Source organism: Gossypium raimondii, chromosome 12 (genome assembly GCF_025698545.1).
Source record: "Gossypium raimondii isolate GPD5lz chromosome 12, ASM2569854v1, whole genome shotgun sequence".
Taxonomy (NCBI): domain Eukaryota; kingdom Viridiplantae; phylum Streptophyta; class Magnoliopsida; order Malvales; family Malvaceae; genus Gossypium; species Gossypium raimondii.
Window position 1 is genome coordinate 2,868,522 of NC_068576.1, and position 19,292 is coordinate 2,887,813.

A 19,292-nucleotide genomic window follows, 5' to 3' on the forward strand; every position below is an offset into this window, starting at 1 on the left:
AAATTGATCGATATTTTCCTTTTAAGCTTCATCAATCCAGACATCTAGAACCTTCCTCAATCTATTGGCTATTGTCTTGGCTACAATCTTGTAATTAAAGAACAGAGATATTAATATTTAGTATTAAAAAATAAAAAGGAAATAAAATATAAAAGAGCATGATGATTATTGATTATACTTTAATTACAATCATTTTAACTTTAAATTCAAAATTAAACCAAATATATTAAATTTGGAAACCAATTTTAAATTGGGTTTGTTGTAATTTTATTCCTGGATTAAACTATATAAATTTATGTAATTTTAGAACGTTAATAGTTGGTTTTATGTGAATTTGATATGTTCATGTATTTGAGTTAAATCGTGCATTATATTTACTTAAGAAATTGATTCGACTTTTTCATGAAAAGAAAGAAAAACAATTTAATATGGTGAAGTGTAGCTAACAGGGAAGCTCTAGTTGGTATAGAAAGATACCCATTAATATAGAAAATGGCCCCAAAGTGGTAAACTAATAACAAGCAAGGGGATTGCCTACTGTTTCAGGTTTATGCAAGGGCAAGGGCATGGGCAAGAAGAGCCTAGAACGTTTCCAGAAGATATCGTTTTTGAGTACCCAGGGATTAGAAATTCTATTGTTTTTGTTCATAGAATTAACATCATGTTATAATTTCTCTACTCGGAGGAAACCATAACAAAAACATGCTCACTCAATCCCCCAACTTCTAATGCTATAAATACAATTAATTTAAAGTATTATAGATATATCGTCTAAGTGTAGATGACTTTCATTTTATGGTTAGTGATGAGCATGACAAATATTACTAAATTCATCACCGTTCCACAGTTGTCACGTTCTGCTCTGCCATACGTCTCACTTCACTATAGATGTATAATCTTGAAAACCACTACCACCTCTATAGATATTGATACATTCATCTTCGCTCCACCCCACCCCACTCCACTCCTCTTCAATTTAATTTTTTCTACTTATCTTTAACATTTTCAATCATTTTAAAGTCAAATAAATATTAAAATAATTTTTCAAAAAAATATTTAAATATAAAATATATGAATTTTTTATGCTACGTTATTGTAATTTTACCCTTTTAATAATTTATATGTAAAATGATAAAATGATAATTTCATATAGTAGAGAATGAGTCAAGATGAAACAAACAATTATCATAAATTCTACACTCACTATTTAAAAAAAACTTCCATCCTGTCTCACCTTATATTCACTTTTCAAAAGAAAAATATGTTCGATTCTAAGCGGATTGATTCAAAATTTATTGAGAATTTGAGTTCTACTATATAAACTTAATTAATATAAAAAATGTTATTATGCAAAATCACTATTATAAATACCGCTCTTTACGTATTCATATCGAACGCATACTATTATGTTCACATTTATATTTGAGTTAATGGGTTTTGATGGATATATGGAATTGGCTTCACCAAACATAAAATTTGTGTGCAGTCAATTTTATTTATAAAATAATATTAAAATTTTAATTAATTATAAAATGAGTTGGAACAAATTAATTGTGAAAATAAGGTGTTTGCAATAATAATTTTAGGTACTACTTGATATATTAGCAGTATTGGTGAACTTTAAAAAAATTATAGGAAAAAAATGAGAAATTAAAATAATTTTTTAATTGGTGTTTCAATGTGTCAAGCGACACCTCCATAATTAAATAAAAAACTTAATTTTAGAAATTAAATATAGAGAAAAGACATTAAAGTATTAAAGGCAAAGAAAATGCTATTTTATGGTGTTTGAATCACAAATCAACTTTTTGAATTTCTGTAGTTTTATTCTATTAAATTTTTTTTTGTCGCGTTTACCTACGGTTAGTGTAAAAATAGCGGTAATGATGAGATTAGATACTGTAATAATACTATAACATAAGATAAAAAGTAAATTAAACACACCACACCACACCCAATCGACTATCCAAATCCACCGATAATCTTTTATGCGAACATCTATTTAAGGTAGTTTATTCTTAGGTTGCCAAACCAAATTAGACAATGATGAGGCGTCCACGTAAGTCGGTTTAAAGCGATTGGATGGATAAGGCTAAGATTGTTGCCACCTGTCCCAACACGACAACAGACATAATGGCTTTTTCTGTTGACTTTACCAAAGCCTAACGTGCACGACTTTCGTTCTTTTTAAGATTGTTCTAGAAGTCTTTCTATCAAAATCAGGGAAAATGGTTTCAATCCAGACAAATAAAATATCAACATAACAGTGAAAAGTAATACTATTATCTCACGTCAATTAAATTATATTTTTTTATTGATTACTACCCTTTAGGCTTCTTAATAACGTTAAATCTTTGAGCAATTCTCCCAAGTGTTCAGATATGAGAAATATACATTGCATAAAGGAAATTTATGAATGATCCTGAGATTCTTTTATTATCACAAACATGCATAAAAAGATAAACTTGTCTTAAATTTATAAGTCAAATCTGATTAAGGTTAGAGATTAACAATCCTACAAGCCTTGGCAGTCAAGGTTATATCATAAGAAGCAATACAGAGATCCAACAAGCCAATAATAATAATAACAATCTAATCTACAGACTGAAACTAACAGTATCTCAAAGTTGATAATTTACAACGCAAAACCCTTTCCTCTTCTTATACATACAGCTAATCTAAACCCTCTGCAGTATGAAGATTACAGATAATAGATGCGTAACCCAATCCTTTTGTCTCGTACCAATGGTCGAGCTTGTGCATCTTAAGTAACTTTTATAGTATCAGAAGTTCCAACTCTACCAAGGGCCTGTGAGTGTCCTTCTCAAGCATTGTCTTTTACCACCTCCCCATGCTCGATTCACTGCTTCTAACGTCTGTTTGAATTGAGCATTACATAGCACAAGAAAATTAGTGTTATTGATAATTTCCTAGTTAATTTAGTAAAGATAACATTCAAACATTCACGCCTTGCACAAGCTTATGATCTTTTAGTTTTTTTTTCCTACATTTCTTCATGTATTTGGATGGTCTTTAGAGGGTCACGTCCCCATACTCATGTCCAGATATGCATCTGACACTCTAACACGGCATTTCAAGAAAAATAACCCCAAGCAACATAGTCCTTAAATAACAAGTTAAGCTCATTCTTGACACAATGACAGATCAGTCTTTATTGATCGTTTTCAGCTAATCACCCTGTAAAAAAAATCTAGTTGCCACATCCAATCATACAAGAGAAAAAGCCTATTATCATTATGAGTAATAAAATACAGATTTTGAGGGTTACTAATACTAAAGTTTCACAATGCATACGACACTATACTACAATTTGCAAAAATCCTGTATTCTTTAGGCTTTGAAACCCATCTGAAAGCTAGTTGCTGTTGTGAATGCTAATACAAGTGCAAGGTGGAAATGGAAGAAATGAGCATTACCTGAATTTTCTGCATTTCCATCATTTCTTCCTGCACCGACCAAAGTACAGTTAAGGAGGGCCATCCACCCAAATTATTCAATAAAACATTAAGAATCCTAGTCAGCAGACAGTACTTACCTGTTTCTTCTGCAGTTCTTCGTTAATTTCTTTAAGTTTTGCAACCTCAGCCTCAAGTTCCAATGTATAGGCCTGCCAGAAGCTCAGACAAGTTAAATGCCATCAGTTGTTTTCTATTTGGGGAGAATCTATACATATATTCAGTAATGGTCAACAACGTTTTGCATTCAAACAATTTTGACAGAATTAGTTTTAATTTCCACGAGATTTATGCTGTACATAAGAGCTAAAGGATAGGCAGGATACAACTGTAACATGAGTAGATGTTTAAGATGGCTGCTCCATGAATTTGTCAATTTACTTCATGGTTGTACAAAGAGTTAACTGAAACAGCTGGCGTATTTCATTTGCACTTCAAGGAGCTAACTTAAACCAAGCTCCAAATTGATACACAATCAGTAAGTAATCTAGCTAGTAAGTAGGGTTTAGTTTGAGTATCTTATACATCTTGCAATCAGAAAATAATGTAGTTTACAGGAATAGTAGGTAGAAATGAACTCAAGCTGCAGTATTTCATAAACCGACAGCAGTTGCACCAGTGCCCTTAAATAATCCCAAATCGCATTATCAGAAAACAACCTCAAGAAAAATATATTATTTCAAAAGGGAACATTATTATTAGTTTTTTCTTTTTGATACTTGAGGTTACCAGGGTTTTATCCCTAGTCATGAGAACTGAAGTCCAGTACTCTATTATCAGACTATATGACCATTGGCAGTAGCCTAATTTTCGAGCCAGTCGTAGACATAATGCAAAATACAATAGCTCTGTACTGGTACTATATTTGACGTGCCAACTGGAAACAATAGGCTACTTTTTGAGGGACAAAAAGAAACAATAGGCTAGCAAACCTATGTTTTCACCCAATCAATGTAAGGGTATCTTCCTATTAAATATTCATTAGCATTTGCTCAAAAAAAAAAAAATTCATTAGCATGTTTTTAGAAAGTAATGCATTTAAGAAACAAAAGTATAACAGTAAGGGAAAAAAGTGCAAGGGCTGAACACCCAACTCACCTGCTTGCGAGCTCGAGATCTTGCAGCTGATTCTCTATTCTTGATCATTCTCCTTTGCCTTCTCTCAACTACTTTCTCCAAAGCTGCACTGCATTTTCTTCCCCGGCCAAATACATAAGGAACTGGGGACAAAGAACTGGTATCTACACTGTTCTTTGAAATGACATCGGATGATATCTGGCTTCCTGGAGATCCTATACCCACTATTCCCATCCCACCACTCTGAAGCCCACTAGATTGAACAATATTACTATTCATGGAAGGGTCACCAATTCCAACCATTGAACTTCTACCTCCTGGACTAGCAAGCTGTGTAGTGTTCATTAAGTGCATAGATGGAGCAAAGGCAACTGTTTGCTGCTTTGGAAAGAGTGGCCGTGCCTGGGGTTGCTGCTGCTGCTGTGGTGGTTGTTGTTGCTGCTGCTGCTGCTGTTGAGGTTGTGAGGATTTGGTTCCAGTCATGTTCTGTGGTAACCTTGGAGGCTGACTAAGAACTGAGTTATTGTTACTCAAAAACCCATTGTTTCTATTTATCTGTTGAAATCCAAGAGCTACACCCGAGTTATTATTACCAAAGAATCCAGTATTATTTGGAACTCCAAATTGTTGCATATCTTCTCTTACAACACCTGCTTTCACCAAAAATTCCTCCAAAGTCATCTCTCCCAAAGTCCGTTGTCTCTGTGGCAAATTTGCTCCACCACCACCACCACCACCGCTGCTTCCATCTTTAGCACCATCATTTTCTTTCATCAAGTTTCTCCATACTTCATCAACCGTTTTCTGGCTAAGAGTCCTTGGCAACGTTAATGATCCTTGCCTCTGTAGATTGCCTCCAGAAAGACTTCCTTCTCCACCTGGAACTGTAGCTGTCATAAAAGCCTGAGTCTCTTCAGCAGTTGATATGTTCTTCAAGAGTTCATCCATGTTCATTGATCCGAAGTCCTTTCCAATTCCACTAAAGGTGTTCTGTAACTCATCAAAAGTCAACGAGTATATGGATGACTGCCTTGTCAATGGAAAATTCCCCAGTGGCTTAGACTCGTTTCCTTCCATACTTGGAGCATCACCGAAGTTCTTGAAATTCAGATGAGATCCCATTTCTTGTTTTGAACAGCAGCTATCAAAGTTGATCTCAACTCAAATTGCCCTATAAATCCATCAACTGAAGTAGATGAGATGATCATGTCCTTCACTTTTGCCTTTAACTACTCCCCCCGCCCCCCTTTTACTTAAGATCTAATAAATGTTCACCAAACTTTTTAATTCCAATTCCATTAAACCATAAACATCCGACAAACAATAGGATTAAATTCATCACAACTTTCAAACCATAAAAAACAAAAGAATACGGGAAGCAACTAAGATTAAAACTTTTATGTTAAATTTCGAAACTTCAAGATTCTCAAACAAGTAGTACAAAGTAAACAATCATACACATAGCCAAACAAATTGTCCTGCAAATCCAGCCATTTTATGCTGATCATAAACAGTGAGCTGAAAATAGTTTTTGTCATTTTATTTTTCTCCAAAACCCAGATCTATAAAACTAAAAGGAAAACAAATCAATATTGCAGCTAGAAACTAATCACCAATTAACAAGTATCAAACTACCATTTCTCGTAATACTAGAAAACATTCAAGTTCCTAAAATAGCACAAAGATTGAAGCTTTAACAAAAACTAAAACCAACCCATTATTCCAAATCAGAAAATCAATCAACAGCATCTAACATCAAGAAAAATTCAACAACCCCAGTAACAAAAAAAGAAATCAACGAAATAACTTTTCTTTAGAAACCAGAACGAAAAAAAAGGTAAATCAAATCAAAATTTTAAAAAAAATCACTTCCTGAACCAATTCAAACTGGTTTCACTAATCACGAAAAATTGAAACCAAAATATAATTAAAAGAAAAATAAAAATACGAAAAGACAAAAAAAGGAAAATAAAATAAACAGTAGAGAACAGAGGAGGAGGGAGTAAAAAAAAGACTAAGAAAATAAAAGAAAGAAAGAGACGATCTTTTTACCTTTTAATTTTGTTTTTGCCAGTATTTAATTTTTGGTAAGTAAACCAAAAATAAAATAAAATAAAAATAGGGTGAAAATCGAAATATTGTCGAGGAAAGAGAGAGAAAGAAACTGATGTTTGCTTGAAGAGAAATGGGGAGGCTTCAGCTGTGTGGAGGCGACAAGTGTCTAGCGCTGCCTCGACACGAGTCCGTATTTAAGGAGCTTCCCTGATTTTTGGTGGATTTAATTGTAATTTGCTTTATCCCATTATTTATTTATTTTTTTATTACATTATTTACGTGGGAGATACTTATTCGCGGAAACTGCGCAACGTGGACCAGTAGAATGGGGTTTGAAATCTTGATGTGATATTTATCCAATCAGGAAGAGAAATGTGGGAGACTCTCAACCGTTTGATCTGCTTTTCCGACAAGGTGACAGGATTTTGTTTTAAGAGTTCCTAACGATTTAACTAGCCAGTTCTAGTTGGGCTCAATTAAAATTTAGGGCTGGCCCGGCCTGAAAAATTAGTTTAAAATTTTGTCTATATCTTATTCGGATAAAAATATTAAAATTCGGGTTCAACTCGGCTCGTCAATATTATTTTTTATATTATTTTTATATAATTTTAAAATATATATAATATATCAAAATACTAAAACATCAAAATAAATATTTTTCAACAAATTAAAAATAAATTTTAAAAAATATGTATACTTAAATAACCCTAAGATAGATGCAACTTAACAAACAAATACCTCTAAAATAATAACAAAATTAACAAATGACTTTAAAATAATAACAAAATTAACAATAAAATAAGTTTTATACAATATCCAAACAATAACAACAGAATAGTAGTAACATAATAGTAAAATGGCAGCAAAATATGAAGAAAACAATAAGAAAATAATACTAAAATTTTTTTATCCTTTAGTGAATTCGAGTCGGGCAGGGCTAAGCCCAGGCCAAAAATGCCTTACCCTAAGCCCGGCCTGATTTTTAAACTGGTCTTATTTTTTTGTCCAAGCCCAGTTTTTGGGCCTATATTTTTAATTTATTAAAAAATTTTAATGTGAACCCTGCAACTTTGAAAATTTTTAATGTTTCCAAAAAATTCTTTGAGTTTCCAAATTAGTCCCGACATGTTTCTAACGCGTATTTTGGGCCTCGATGGCTCGAATTAGGGACAGTATGTATGAGTTTGATTGGTTTTTTATCTGAATATTATATGATATGAAATGTTTGAAATTTCTATTTGTCTGATCTGTAAACTCCGGTAATACTCCGTAACTCGGTTCTAACGATGGATACGGGTTAAGGGCGTTACAATACTACTTAATTGAATATGTCTAAAATGCTATTATAAAGCTAAACTTAATTTTTAATTAGTATATAACTTTAATATTAATTAAGTAATAATTAATATACTTTTAGTTCTATTCGAGTGATAGTTTTATTTTTACATCAATGAAATTAGCACATTTAAAAAATAAAAGTAACATAACTTTTTTACATCAAAATTTTAATTAATAATTGTAAATCAATTTATAATTATAATTATCACATTTTTTAATATTTTCTTAGAGTTCTATTCAAGTAATAACTCTATTTTAAATTAGCACAACTTTTTAACTAATAATTCTAAATTAAATTCTAAATATTTTTAAAATTAATCTAATAATATACTAAAAATTAAAGGGCATTTCCGTTAGTTCAAAAGTTTTTCCAAACTCATGCCTTGTCACATACATTGTATGTAATTTTACGTATTTAATATTTAATTATTTTTAAATATTATATTTTTAATTGCAGTAATTAGTGTAAAATAATATTTCTTATTTGAATTATTAGATATAATTAAAATATATTAATTTATTTATTCAAATATTATAATAGAAAATTTTCAAATAATAATTAAAATATTTTTAACATACAATGTAGTTTTACTTTACATAATTAATATAAAATAATAACTAATTAACATAATTAACTTTAATATTAGTTAAGTGATAAATAGTAAGTTTAGAATTTCATTTAAGTAATCAACAAGTGGTTGGGTGTAATACTAAGACACATTGCATTCCCATTGAAAGGATTTAAGTTCAAAATTTAGAGACGATATTGTTGGGAGGGACAATCATAAATCTCGGACATGGACTGTAAAATGAAAATAAAAATTTTATAGCTAATGTTTTTGTTGTTGTTTAGCCAAATAAAAATGGTTAAAGTTATTTTAATAATTTTAATTACCCAAATAAAATATATTATTTAATTATTCATTTATCAGAATATTTTTAATTAATTTTTAGTCCAAATACAGTGTATAACGCTGGTCGAGTCAGAAAGGAAATCTGCAAAATTGCCGGTGCCCGCAAATTCGCACAGAAAGAAGAAAAAAGAAGGTAAGAACTAACAGCGCGTAAACCCCAGATGCGGGTCATCGAATATTCCAATTCGCACAGCTTGAAGGGGGCGCGCGGAAGAAAAATAAATATCTGGTTGACATTCGCCAAAGATATTATCCTTCTTGATGACGTGGCTCTTACATGATGTATTGACACGTGTAAAAGTGTCTCCTTGTGGAGCCTTTATTGGCCACCTCAACACCGCCTCTCTCCATTTTCTACTGCTAAATTGAGGGATCAAATTTTCCTTTTTCAAAATTTGAAACAAAAGAAAAGAAAGTCACAATGGGAGATAACCTCTGCCGGAATTTTCCCTTTCCGGCTCCGTCTTTGCATCCTCTAGCTTGCGTACCTGAGTTGACTCAAACCAACTTGGACTTCTCTGATTCTGGTGTTACCATTGAAAGCTTCAGAGATCCTGCTCCAATTGCACAACTGGTAATTTCCCTTTCTAATTGATTTCTTTAAAAATTTGAATTATGGATTTGCATGTGTTATTCTTCACCAACAAATTTTAGTATTTGGTTATTAGTGATATGATAATTCTATAATATTGTTTTGACTGCTGAAAATTTGTTTTTTTCTTAATTAGTGAAGCCTCTATTTTCAGTTAGAAAATCAAATTAGGGAAAACTAGAGGGTTGATGAGATCTCTTCATAGAATAAAGTTGCAATTGATAATATTCTTTTTCAATTTTTTTCCAATAATGATTTTGTTGTCGTTAAAAATGAAGATCACGATAAAAGCATTTAAACTAATCCTGTTTTTGGAAGTGACAGTCACCCGTTGAATTCTTTTGAGTTGCATAAAATTTTGAATCTACTGATCTTTTATTGATAATCTCAGTTTTTATAAATCTTAATGGTTTGGCACGCTTCACGGTTTTTGGAGTGTAGAAATGGAAATTCAGTATTTTGTCGTAGTACAATCAACTCTCTCCATAACTGTCCCATTTATCTCTCAAAATTTTAGAGTTTATAGGGACATGACTCTTATACACCTACAACAAACTACTGAAAGGTTTGGTGTCTCATAACCCTCATGCTTTCTGAGATATTCGTAGGGATTAAAACTGTTGGAACTTGGAAGCAATTCCTACTGAAAACTTAAGAGAATTTTCCCCTTATTATTAATGAAAAATGTGATGTAATTTCAAACCGCAGCCAGCAAAGCAAAGGTGATAAGCTCCAATCCGGGGATTTCTACCTGGCTGTGATTTCGCATACTGAAAAGAACTTGAGAGAACATAGCAACTCTTTATTCCCTCTACATGCATGTTGGAAATATTATAATATGGATAATCGAAGGTGTCTTACTTTGTAATTTGGAGTTCATTTTTCTTTTTCTTTCTAACAGAAGATTTAGTTTCTAATAATTTAATAGGGGGGTGGAAGGCTGGAAGGAATTTTTAAAGTCTATTTTCCAGTTATCTAGATAGAATTGGTTACATTTTTCTATTGCAGATTGATCTGTGACTCTGGTAGTTTTGGCATACCATTTTCATCCATTGTCCTGTTCTTTTATGTTTCAGAAACTTTTGTTTAAATTAAATCTTAAGTTTGTATTAGACATTTACCATTGGACAAGTATCTCATCTTTCTTAACAGGTAATGCAAATAAAATGGTATTTGAGCCAAAAAGTTGGTGGATGTTCTGGGATATTCCTCATTACTGAGGCTAAAATGCTAGAATTTTGGGAAAATAGCCTATACGCCATTCTCTTTGTCCAAGGCTAAGCATTTGATTCACCAAGTGTATTAAGATACCCTTAATGGAAGTAGAAGGTTTTCACTTGGATTAAGTGATTACTAAATTTGTTTGACTTGATTTATCTATTATTGGTCCCCACCCTCCCCCTCCTTGCTATTTCTATGGTTCACTGTGTTGTTCCAGAGATCTGTTATTTTCCCTTTTGAGAAAGAAAAAGTGCATACTTGTTTATGGCCCTCGGGATCTAGTTCCCTCTAGATTTGCAGCAGGCTCTAGTGACCTCTATGTGAAACATTTCCATTTCCTTATTCCATTTGGCATATATGATGGGATTCTGCTGGTGGTTGTTAGGTACCCTATAGAATGCCTCAAATATGTCTTGTTAATTCTTTATTTTCTATCAATAGACTTCTCATCAGCAGCTTTAATTGTCCAGTCATCTCTAACATCCTGATATAGTTTTTAGTATTGCAATTCTGGATTCCTTTGGTTGGTTTTGCAATTTCCTCTTGGCATCAACTAGTTCTTCCAACCTAGGTTTAAGTATTTGTCAGTACCTTTGCCATCTGTTTCTATAATAAAATGTATCCTAGATATCCTAAAAGGTCAGGACGATTGGTTAGAACCTAGTAGAATAATACTTCAGCTATTTGGAGTCCCTGAGGATTGGATGGTAAGTTAAAGATTGTCCTCTTGTTGTAGGAAACCTTTCTTTTCTTTAGTAATTAGTCTTATGTAAATGGTTAAATTTTTCCCCTGCCTGCAATAAGTTGTGTTCAATTTTTCTCTTTATTGTAGGGCTATCTTTTCCAAGTGGTTCAGCCTTATTCTTTTCCTTTGTTAATTTGAATTCTAACTTTACAGGGACAAACTATGGTTTGGACAAATGAAAAGCACAACACTTATCTTGATTCCTTAGAAGCATCATTTGTCAAGCAGTTGCATTATTCTAAGAGCTTGCATGGCTGTCACCCACAAGTGGGAATGCGAGAGCCATGTCTGTTCCCCCAACTGCTAGTAGGACATAATTCTTCTCATCAGGTCTGAGGCCTAATCTGCTTGACAGCTTCATGTTAAGATGTCATCTCAATTAATTGCCTTGCTTCAATAATTTATCTTCATTATCTTTTCAGTTTTCTATCCTACAAGATGGCTGTGGCCAGAAGATAAACTATGAGAGCAATGACCCTTTATTGGAAAGCACTGCTGATTCTGGTGCTGTCCTGGGAAGTCCATGGTTACATCATTTTAGGTCTGCTGGAAAATGCAGCTCAATAACATTTCCTGTTCCAAGAAAAATTGCGGTTCCCAATGATGAAATCTGCTCGAGAAGTAATACAAACTTCTATTGCAAATCAGCAGTAAATTCAAAGCTCAATCCCATTGTTAATTCCTGCAATCACAGCTTGGATAGCTGCACTGCTGGTAAATATAATTAAAAGCTTCTATCTGTTAGTATGTTTTCCTCTTTTTCTTTTCTCCTTTATTCACATCTGTTAAGAGTTTCCATATTTCATAGTAACTTGTGCATACTTAGAGTCTATGCATTCAATTTTTCGTGAGCACGCTTTAGTTCCTGGAGCTTTATGCAGACAAGCATCTTCTCCTAGTATATTTTGATGGAAATATTTCACGAATGAGTCTTTTGGATTATGTTACTGACTTAATGGTATAACGCCAGTGAAGGCCTGTCTGTCTATGCATGATTGGTAAAAGCAACTTGATCTTCACATAATTGTAGTCTTGTCAGTAGTTGCCTTTGATCTGCCTATATTTGGTTGTTTGTCACTAGTAGCTTTAATGATGGATTACAAAGGAAGAGGACTTGCATACAATGTTATTTGTTGGATTAGAATGGAATGGACGAAGTACTTCTTTGGCTGGGAGGTACATGTGATATAGAGGGGTGGCCCGCACTACACTCCATCCTAACAGACTCAAATTGGGGAGATGCCATGTAGGGAATTGTGTTCCAGTAAGATCAGGCTGAAAGGGACGTATTGCCATGACCAGGTTTTGCAGTAGTAAGTTGAAAGGGAATTTTTATGAATGGTTTGCTGGAGGAGCCTTGCTTTATCTACCAAGTGTTAGGCAGTTCAAAATATCTCACTAAGTTCAGGAAGAATATAAGCTTACACAAGAAATGACAGGATAATACTGAAATGTTTAGCATCATGCAACCAACCACCAGTGTGGATTAAAATGCTTTCGTGAAATAAAGAGTGATTAGATGGAGAACATGGGTTGAAGTACTCAAGAGGATTTGAAGTTCTTTATATTTCATTGGCTTTAGCAGTAGACATGTAATATATACCTATATTATGTCGGGTGTCCAAGTGGGTTATTATGAGAAATCATCCTAGCGACTCGTGATTAAGCATCTCTAATTCCTTCTATGGTAGCCACTAGCCAGTACCTGTTAATGATTCCTTTATTCTGGTAGATCAGTTCTTATTTTCTGCGACTTCAGAACTTTCTTGCCATCTGGACACTTTCCTTTTGCTTGGATTTTTAGGAGGATCTTGTTTATATTACTTTGTTTGTCCCTGAGAAATTTTCAACCTTTTTTCCGTTGATGTGGTTTGGTTGCTTTATCTTTTGTATAATTTAAGTATTTGAACTTTTATAGAGGTCTCAGATCAGAATTTTGTGGCTGAAGACCATGGAGAAAAGACCAGTTATGCATCCGGGGCAAAACGCATGAAGATGATGACAGTGCTTGATGCTTCTAGTGATAGTCAAGTAATGTTAAATTTAACTTTGTAACCTCAACTTCTGTACGAGATTATCAGATCGAATCTCACATCATCTCTTGCTCAGGTTGCCCCAGTTGGCAATTTACATACAATAGATGACTCGATAATCAGCAATATATCGGCAAAAAGAGGGAAAAAGAAATTACTGTCAGATCACCCAGAGCGCTTGACCTGCCCAAAGTCTGACACACATTACTTTCTAAGGGAGAGTTAAATTGCTACATTGAACCGATGGAGACAAATTCAGTTTTTATTTGCTGCCTGTTTGAAGAAGAATTCTGGGAGAGAACACAGCAGCAGGAGTTGATTTCCGGTGATTGTCTTTCTAATGGCTATACCACTTGGTGGGCACGACATTGTGACTGTGTGCACTCGTAAGATCTAACATAGATTTAAGTAAAACCTTTTTTTTTATGGATCTGCATTACAAATTTACAATTTAGGTATGCCTAAACTTGCATGCTAACCAATATCTGTTGTTCAATCCGAAGTGGTTGACTATCGCCGACCTGTTTATACAAATAGGCACAATGGATAGATATAGAGGATAGGGAATTCAATATGCACGCAGGTTTTAATGATGTTAGTCCTTGATGTCTAATCTGTATGTTTGTTTCTCTGAGATGTATAAATTCCATTTACTTTGAGGTAGTGAACATATAAATTCAGAATCTTGATGTAACATATTGTAAATGTTAACACACTTGAAATTCTGACTTTTTTATAAAAATGACTCAAAAATTTCGACTATTTACGAAAATGATTCTCCTAAAAATTACGTACGTAAATGACCCGTTTTGAATAGTAAACTTCAGTGCCGCCGTTGCTATTGGCGGTACCACCCATCATAATCACCTAATGATTGGCTCATGGAATTAAAAAAATGACTTTTTTGGGGTGCTATCTTTGACATTGGTGGCACCAATATGTGTATTTGTAGACTCGCTTAAAAATACCGATATTCTAGGGAAAAAAGCAAATATATATATATATATATATATATATATATATATAGTTTAATGTGTGTCGCCATTGTCATTGGCGACACTAGTGTTTTTGTTTTAAAAAAATGGGTGTTAGATTGGTGTCACCGTTGTTATTGGCGGCATCAGTGACTTTTAAACAGAATGTTGAAATCTTTTTGGCCCTGCTGTTGTCATTAGCGGTGTATGTTTTGTCAAAAAAATTTGAATAGTATTTTCGTCGTCGAGTGAAGAAGTATGAGGACAAAAAAAAATTAATATATACTCTGTTTGAAAAACTTCAATGGTGAGAAAGTTGAATCTAGAATGATAGAAAGAAAACTGAAAATCTTCTAAGAAAAGTAAAATATTATGGGAGAGATTGAAGAAAAGTTGAAAAAAAAAAAGGTTAGATGAATTAACTAGCATTAACACTATTAATCAATGCAATTAAAATCTGTTAATGGAAAAATATTAAAAAAAAAAAAACCTTTCAAATAAAAGAAGTCTGGTGACACCAATGGCAATAGTGGCTTAATCTATCACTCATTTTTTTGAAATAAAAATACTGGTGCCGCCAATGGCAACGATGACATCCATTAAATTATGATTTCTTTTTTTCTCTCTCAAAATACCAGTATTTGTACGTGAATCTACAAATACACACGGGTGTCGTTAATAGCAACGGTGATACCTAAAAAAATCATTTTTAATTGTACGGGCCAATCATTAGATAATTGTGATGGGTGGTGTCGCCAATAACAACGGGACACCAAAATTTACTGCTCAAAACGGATCATTTACGTATACAATTTTCAGGATGACCAACTCTTCAAGATCTTTCAAATTGTTATTTGTTAGTTTGGTATATATTTTTTATCGGCCAATAAAAGAAATCGTTCCTTATATGAAATGAAAATGCTGTTTTTTTCTTTTGGCCAACCACTGGCTTCTTTCTCCTTATCTCTTTAGATGTTAGAATGATGATTTGAGCAAACTAAACTTAAAAGCAAAGGGAAAAGTCAGAAGCTAGTTGGGTTGAATATGGATTGTTAAGCCATGATTAGCAAATTGACATCTATGTGAGATTGAAAGCATATGTCTATCTTCCAGATCCAATTAAGCAAGTAGCTGTTTGTCTAGGGATACCCTTTTGAACAAAATATAATATTAAGAAAATTCTGAATCATAATTGGATTATTTGAATTCCAAAATTTGAAGGTATAAAAATGACTTCAAAAGGGGTGAATTTAGTATTTATATTTTAATTTGATCAATTTTAGTCCTAATTCATTTGGTTAAATTATGTTATTAATCTTGTATTATGTATAAAATTATATATTTAGTTCTTCTTTACCAATTAAATCTTCTTAGTGGCTATATTTTTGAATTTTAGAATTTCAGTCTTAATACAAACGATAAATTTAAATCTATTAAATGATTTTTTTGGTAATATGTGAAAAAGTAAAAAGTGTAGCATTATACATGTTGTAATATGTTTAACACATCAAAATTAAAAATAATATAACTTAACTTAATGAGTGCAACAGTTATCATTTGGCTAAGACTAAAATTTTCAAATTTTAAAAGTGTAAGGATTAAAATGGTCAAATTAAAATACAAATACTAAATCCACAATTTACATAAAGTATAAGGTCTAAAACATAATTTGACCTTGTTTTAAAGAGGAGTTAAGTCCAAGCACAATCTTCATCTCTATTTTCAACCTATTAAATTTTACCGTCATTTTTTTAAAGGGTTTATACATGATATCATAGTTACAATATAAGTTATAAATAATTCCTATCAATATCATAATATATTCAAATCGGTCACATATGGTGCGACTTCAATCTAGAGGGAGAATCCCATATACATAATGAGACTCAAACTCAACCGCTAAAAATTTTAAGACTTTAGCATTGTTAACACCATTAAGACTTTATTCGCTATTAGATTTTATTATCATTAAAAAAATCTAAGAAAATAAAGGTCTTGTTTGGTTGGGTTATTACTGGTACATTGTGTTACTTAATGCATTGGTATTTTGTAATTTTGAAAATATGGAATGATTAACATGTATTTAAGGAAGTCTCCACTTCCTGAAGAACTGTGATAGATTGGCCTGTTTCCATATTTATGTGCCTAGCAAATACTGTGGATTGTATCTAACCCATCAATGAAGATCATATCATTTTGAGAATATGTTTAAAGAATTAGATCAAATTGTATCACATCTATCTAATCCCTTGGATTGAGGAAGTTGGATTGGATTAGTTGAAGACTTAACTGCCAATAGTCCTTGTTTACCTTATTTGTTATTATTATATTATATTCAACTAGTTTAACTATTGTTAATAGAGATTCATATAGATTTTCATTATGTTTGTAAGTCTCAAAAACTCTATATATTTGAGAAACTTGTATAAGTTTATGTACTGAGATGAAGTGCATTTAATTTGTTCAAGTGAGGAATGTTATTTTTGAGAGTGCATTTGATTGTAAACCTTGTGTTATGGCTTTATTATTGGAAAAAATCTTGTTCGAAAACGATTTTCTTGCATAGCAAAAAACTAAAATTTTGAAAATCGAGCCAATTTGCGATATTTATAGTAATAAACATTTTCCCAAAATCGCACTTGTGTTTTGGGCTAGACGGATTCTTGCCGTTTTGGCTTTCAATCGAACAACCTTCTTCGCTATTCTCGTACCACGAACTGCTTCGAATGTGGGTTTGAACAAATTAAAATCAAATACAGAACCTGAAATTATTTTCTTTACTTTCATGGGAAAATAAATCTCTTATAGAAACCGGTTGAATTGTTATTCCCAAAAGATTCACTATTTTCGAGTAGAATAATAATATCTCAAAGTTGAGTAAAACTTTTTAACATTTTTAGCCTTACCAGAGTCATCTGTTTATAGGGAGAGGAAGTGAAACCCTAGTTAAATTAGTAAAATGTATTTAATGTCTATTTAATAGAAAAAAGAATCACCTAGTTGAACTAGGAGAGAGGGGCGGCTAATAGGGCGTGCCTCCCCTCATATGTATTATGATGAGGATTCGGGTCTCTCCTGTATTGGGTCTAATTATATGTGTTTCTTGAACTTTTAACCTAGCACTTTATAATTTAATCCAACTCAGTACATGTTTTTCTATTTTCCAAAATAGATATTATTTATTAAATTAATTTAAATTAATTAATTTCCCAATTAAATAGTTTTCTCAATCCATTCTAATTCGTTAAAATCATGACAACTTTACCGTAAAAGAATCTATGAGAAAATATATTTAATTTCTACATTCAATAAATTCACAAAGACCAATTAATTTAATTTAATTTTCTAAATTCAAGTAATTAATTAATTAATTAATTATTTGAAAATCATAAATTAATTCTCAAGTCATTTTCATACTTAGTGAGAAAACCACATTCATTTTTGTATGTTACATATTTCTTTAACTTTGTCATTTCTATCCATTTCTGTCCATTTGATTTAACATGCAATTCATTTCTAGTTTTAATGAGTTAGCGGAGGGAATGATTGGACATACGTGATTAGGGCTCAAATTATTTATAATTAAGTTTTAGCTTTTCACTCATTAATTATAAACTCATTTAGTCACGAAGTCATTTCACAATAGTATCGTAACTGAGCTCTCCCCAATCACATACCATTACAAAAACTACTCAATTAATACTCGTCCAATGACCTTGCCATAAGTGTGTTACCTTCATAGGATATCCTTAATTTTTTTTGGATAAATCCGCTCTCCCAATATGATCCTATTTTATCTCATGGTAATCATTATATCTTTTTTCATGAAAAGTTAATTATTATCATTTAGTAATTAAGTCATTCATCACAAAGACAAGCGACTCGTGGCCACGCTTATTTTTATCTACTATGTAATGGTAATGAGAAGATACCATTTACCCATGTCTTGGGCTATTAATTTTACTATTGTGAATGATGTTACATACTGCAAAAATCGTATACCCCACACACCAACTTTTGATTCCTTAATTATTCGAATTTAGATTTTTACTTACATCAAAGTATACGAGTGACCGTCGCCAGACGTGTGAACATCTGGACTGAAAATACTGTAGCAAAAGGATAAATAATAAAGCAGCGGTGTTTGCAAGTATATGAGTCAAATTGTAATATAGTAAAGTGTTACAACGAAACACTCAAAAAAATATTTCGAGAATCATACCCAATGGAAGTTGAATTAAACTAAAATTTGTTTTTCTACACTAATTGGGATAAACAGTAATAATCTAAAATTATAGTACGAAAGGCCAAATTAAATTTAGATAACAAAAATAGCCTAAATTAAATAAAACTAAGGAAAACAAATCAAAAATCGAAATTAACTCAAAGAAACAAGCAGAATATTAACTCATGTCAGTGTTCATAATTAACTCTAGAACTCTGGTTTTAGTGAATTGACTATTAACTAACTAGTTATTACCTTTCGACCTCTAACTAATTAATTAATCAATAAAAACAACTTATTCTTTCGACCTCATTTACCTAAATTACTTCCTGGGTTATTAATCCTAAGGTTTAAGCATGCATAATTTAAGCCAACTAATTTTAAAACAAACCCTAAGTCCTCTATTAATTATTCCCACATCCGATCGTTAATCTCCCTAAGGAAATTAGTCCTCATGGATCTCGATGCAATTTTCCCTAATTTCAAATTAAACATGTAGAACAAATATTTAAAAAAAGACATGGAATAGAGAAATTGATCCATTTTGATATCAAGTTGTGCGTGAAAGGCATAATTCATTTGATAGTTGTGAAAATAACGTTGATTGCAATTGAAAACCAAAAAGTAATTTATAAAAATTAA

At 32.1% G+C, this 19,292-nt stretch overlaps 2 protein-coding genes across 2 annotated transcripts; one reads left to right on the plus strand and one right to left on the minus strand.

Annotated features, from left to right (window-relative positions):
• Window positions 1-2,454: 2,454 nt before the first annotated feature.
• LOC105762817 (ABSCISIC ACID-INSENSITIVE 5-like protein 7) lies at window positions 2,455-6,781 on the minus strand. Its single transcript, XM_012580738.2, has 5 exons — window positions 6,606-6,781; window positions 4,575-5,724; window positions 3,557-3,628; window positions 3,438-3,467; window positions 2,455-2,876 (listed from the first exon to the last, which is right to left on the minus strand). Exons 2-5 carry the CDS (start codon window positions 5,673-5,675, stop codon window positions 2,799-2,801), a joined length of 1,281 nt encoding a protein of 426 aa, XP_012436192.1. The 5' UTR covers window positions 5,676-5,724; window positions 6,606-6,781; the 3' UTR covers window positions 2,455-2,798.
• Window positions 6,782-8,968: 2,187 nt separating this feature from the next.
• LOC105762818 (hypothetical protein) lies at window positions 8,969-14,162 on the plus strand. Its single transcript, XM_012580739.2, has 5 exons — window positions 8,969-9,434; window positions 11,572-11,748; window positions 11,841-12,132; window positions 13,337-13,449; window positions 13,528-14,162. The coding sequence occupies exons 1-5, from the start codon at window positions 9,282-9,284 to the stop codon at window positions 13,675-13,677; spliced, it is 885 nt and encodes a 294-aa protein (XP_012436193.1). The 5' UTR covers window positions 8,969-9,281; the 3' UTR covers window positions 13,678-14,162.
• The last annotated feature ends 5,130 nt before the right edge of the window (window positions 14,163-19,292 follow it).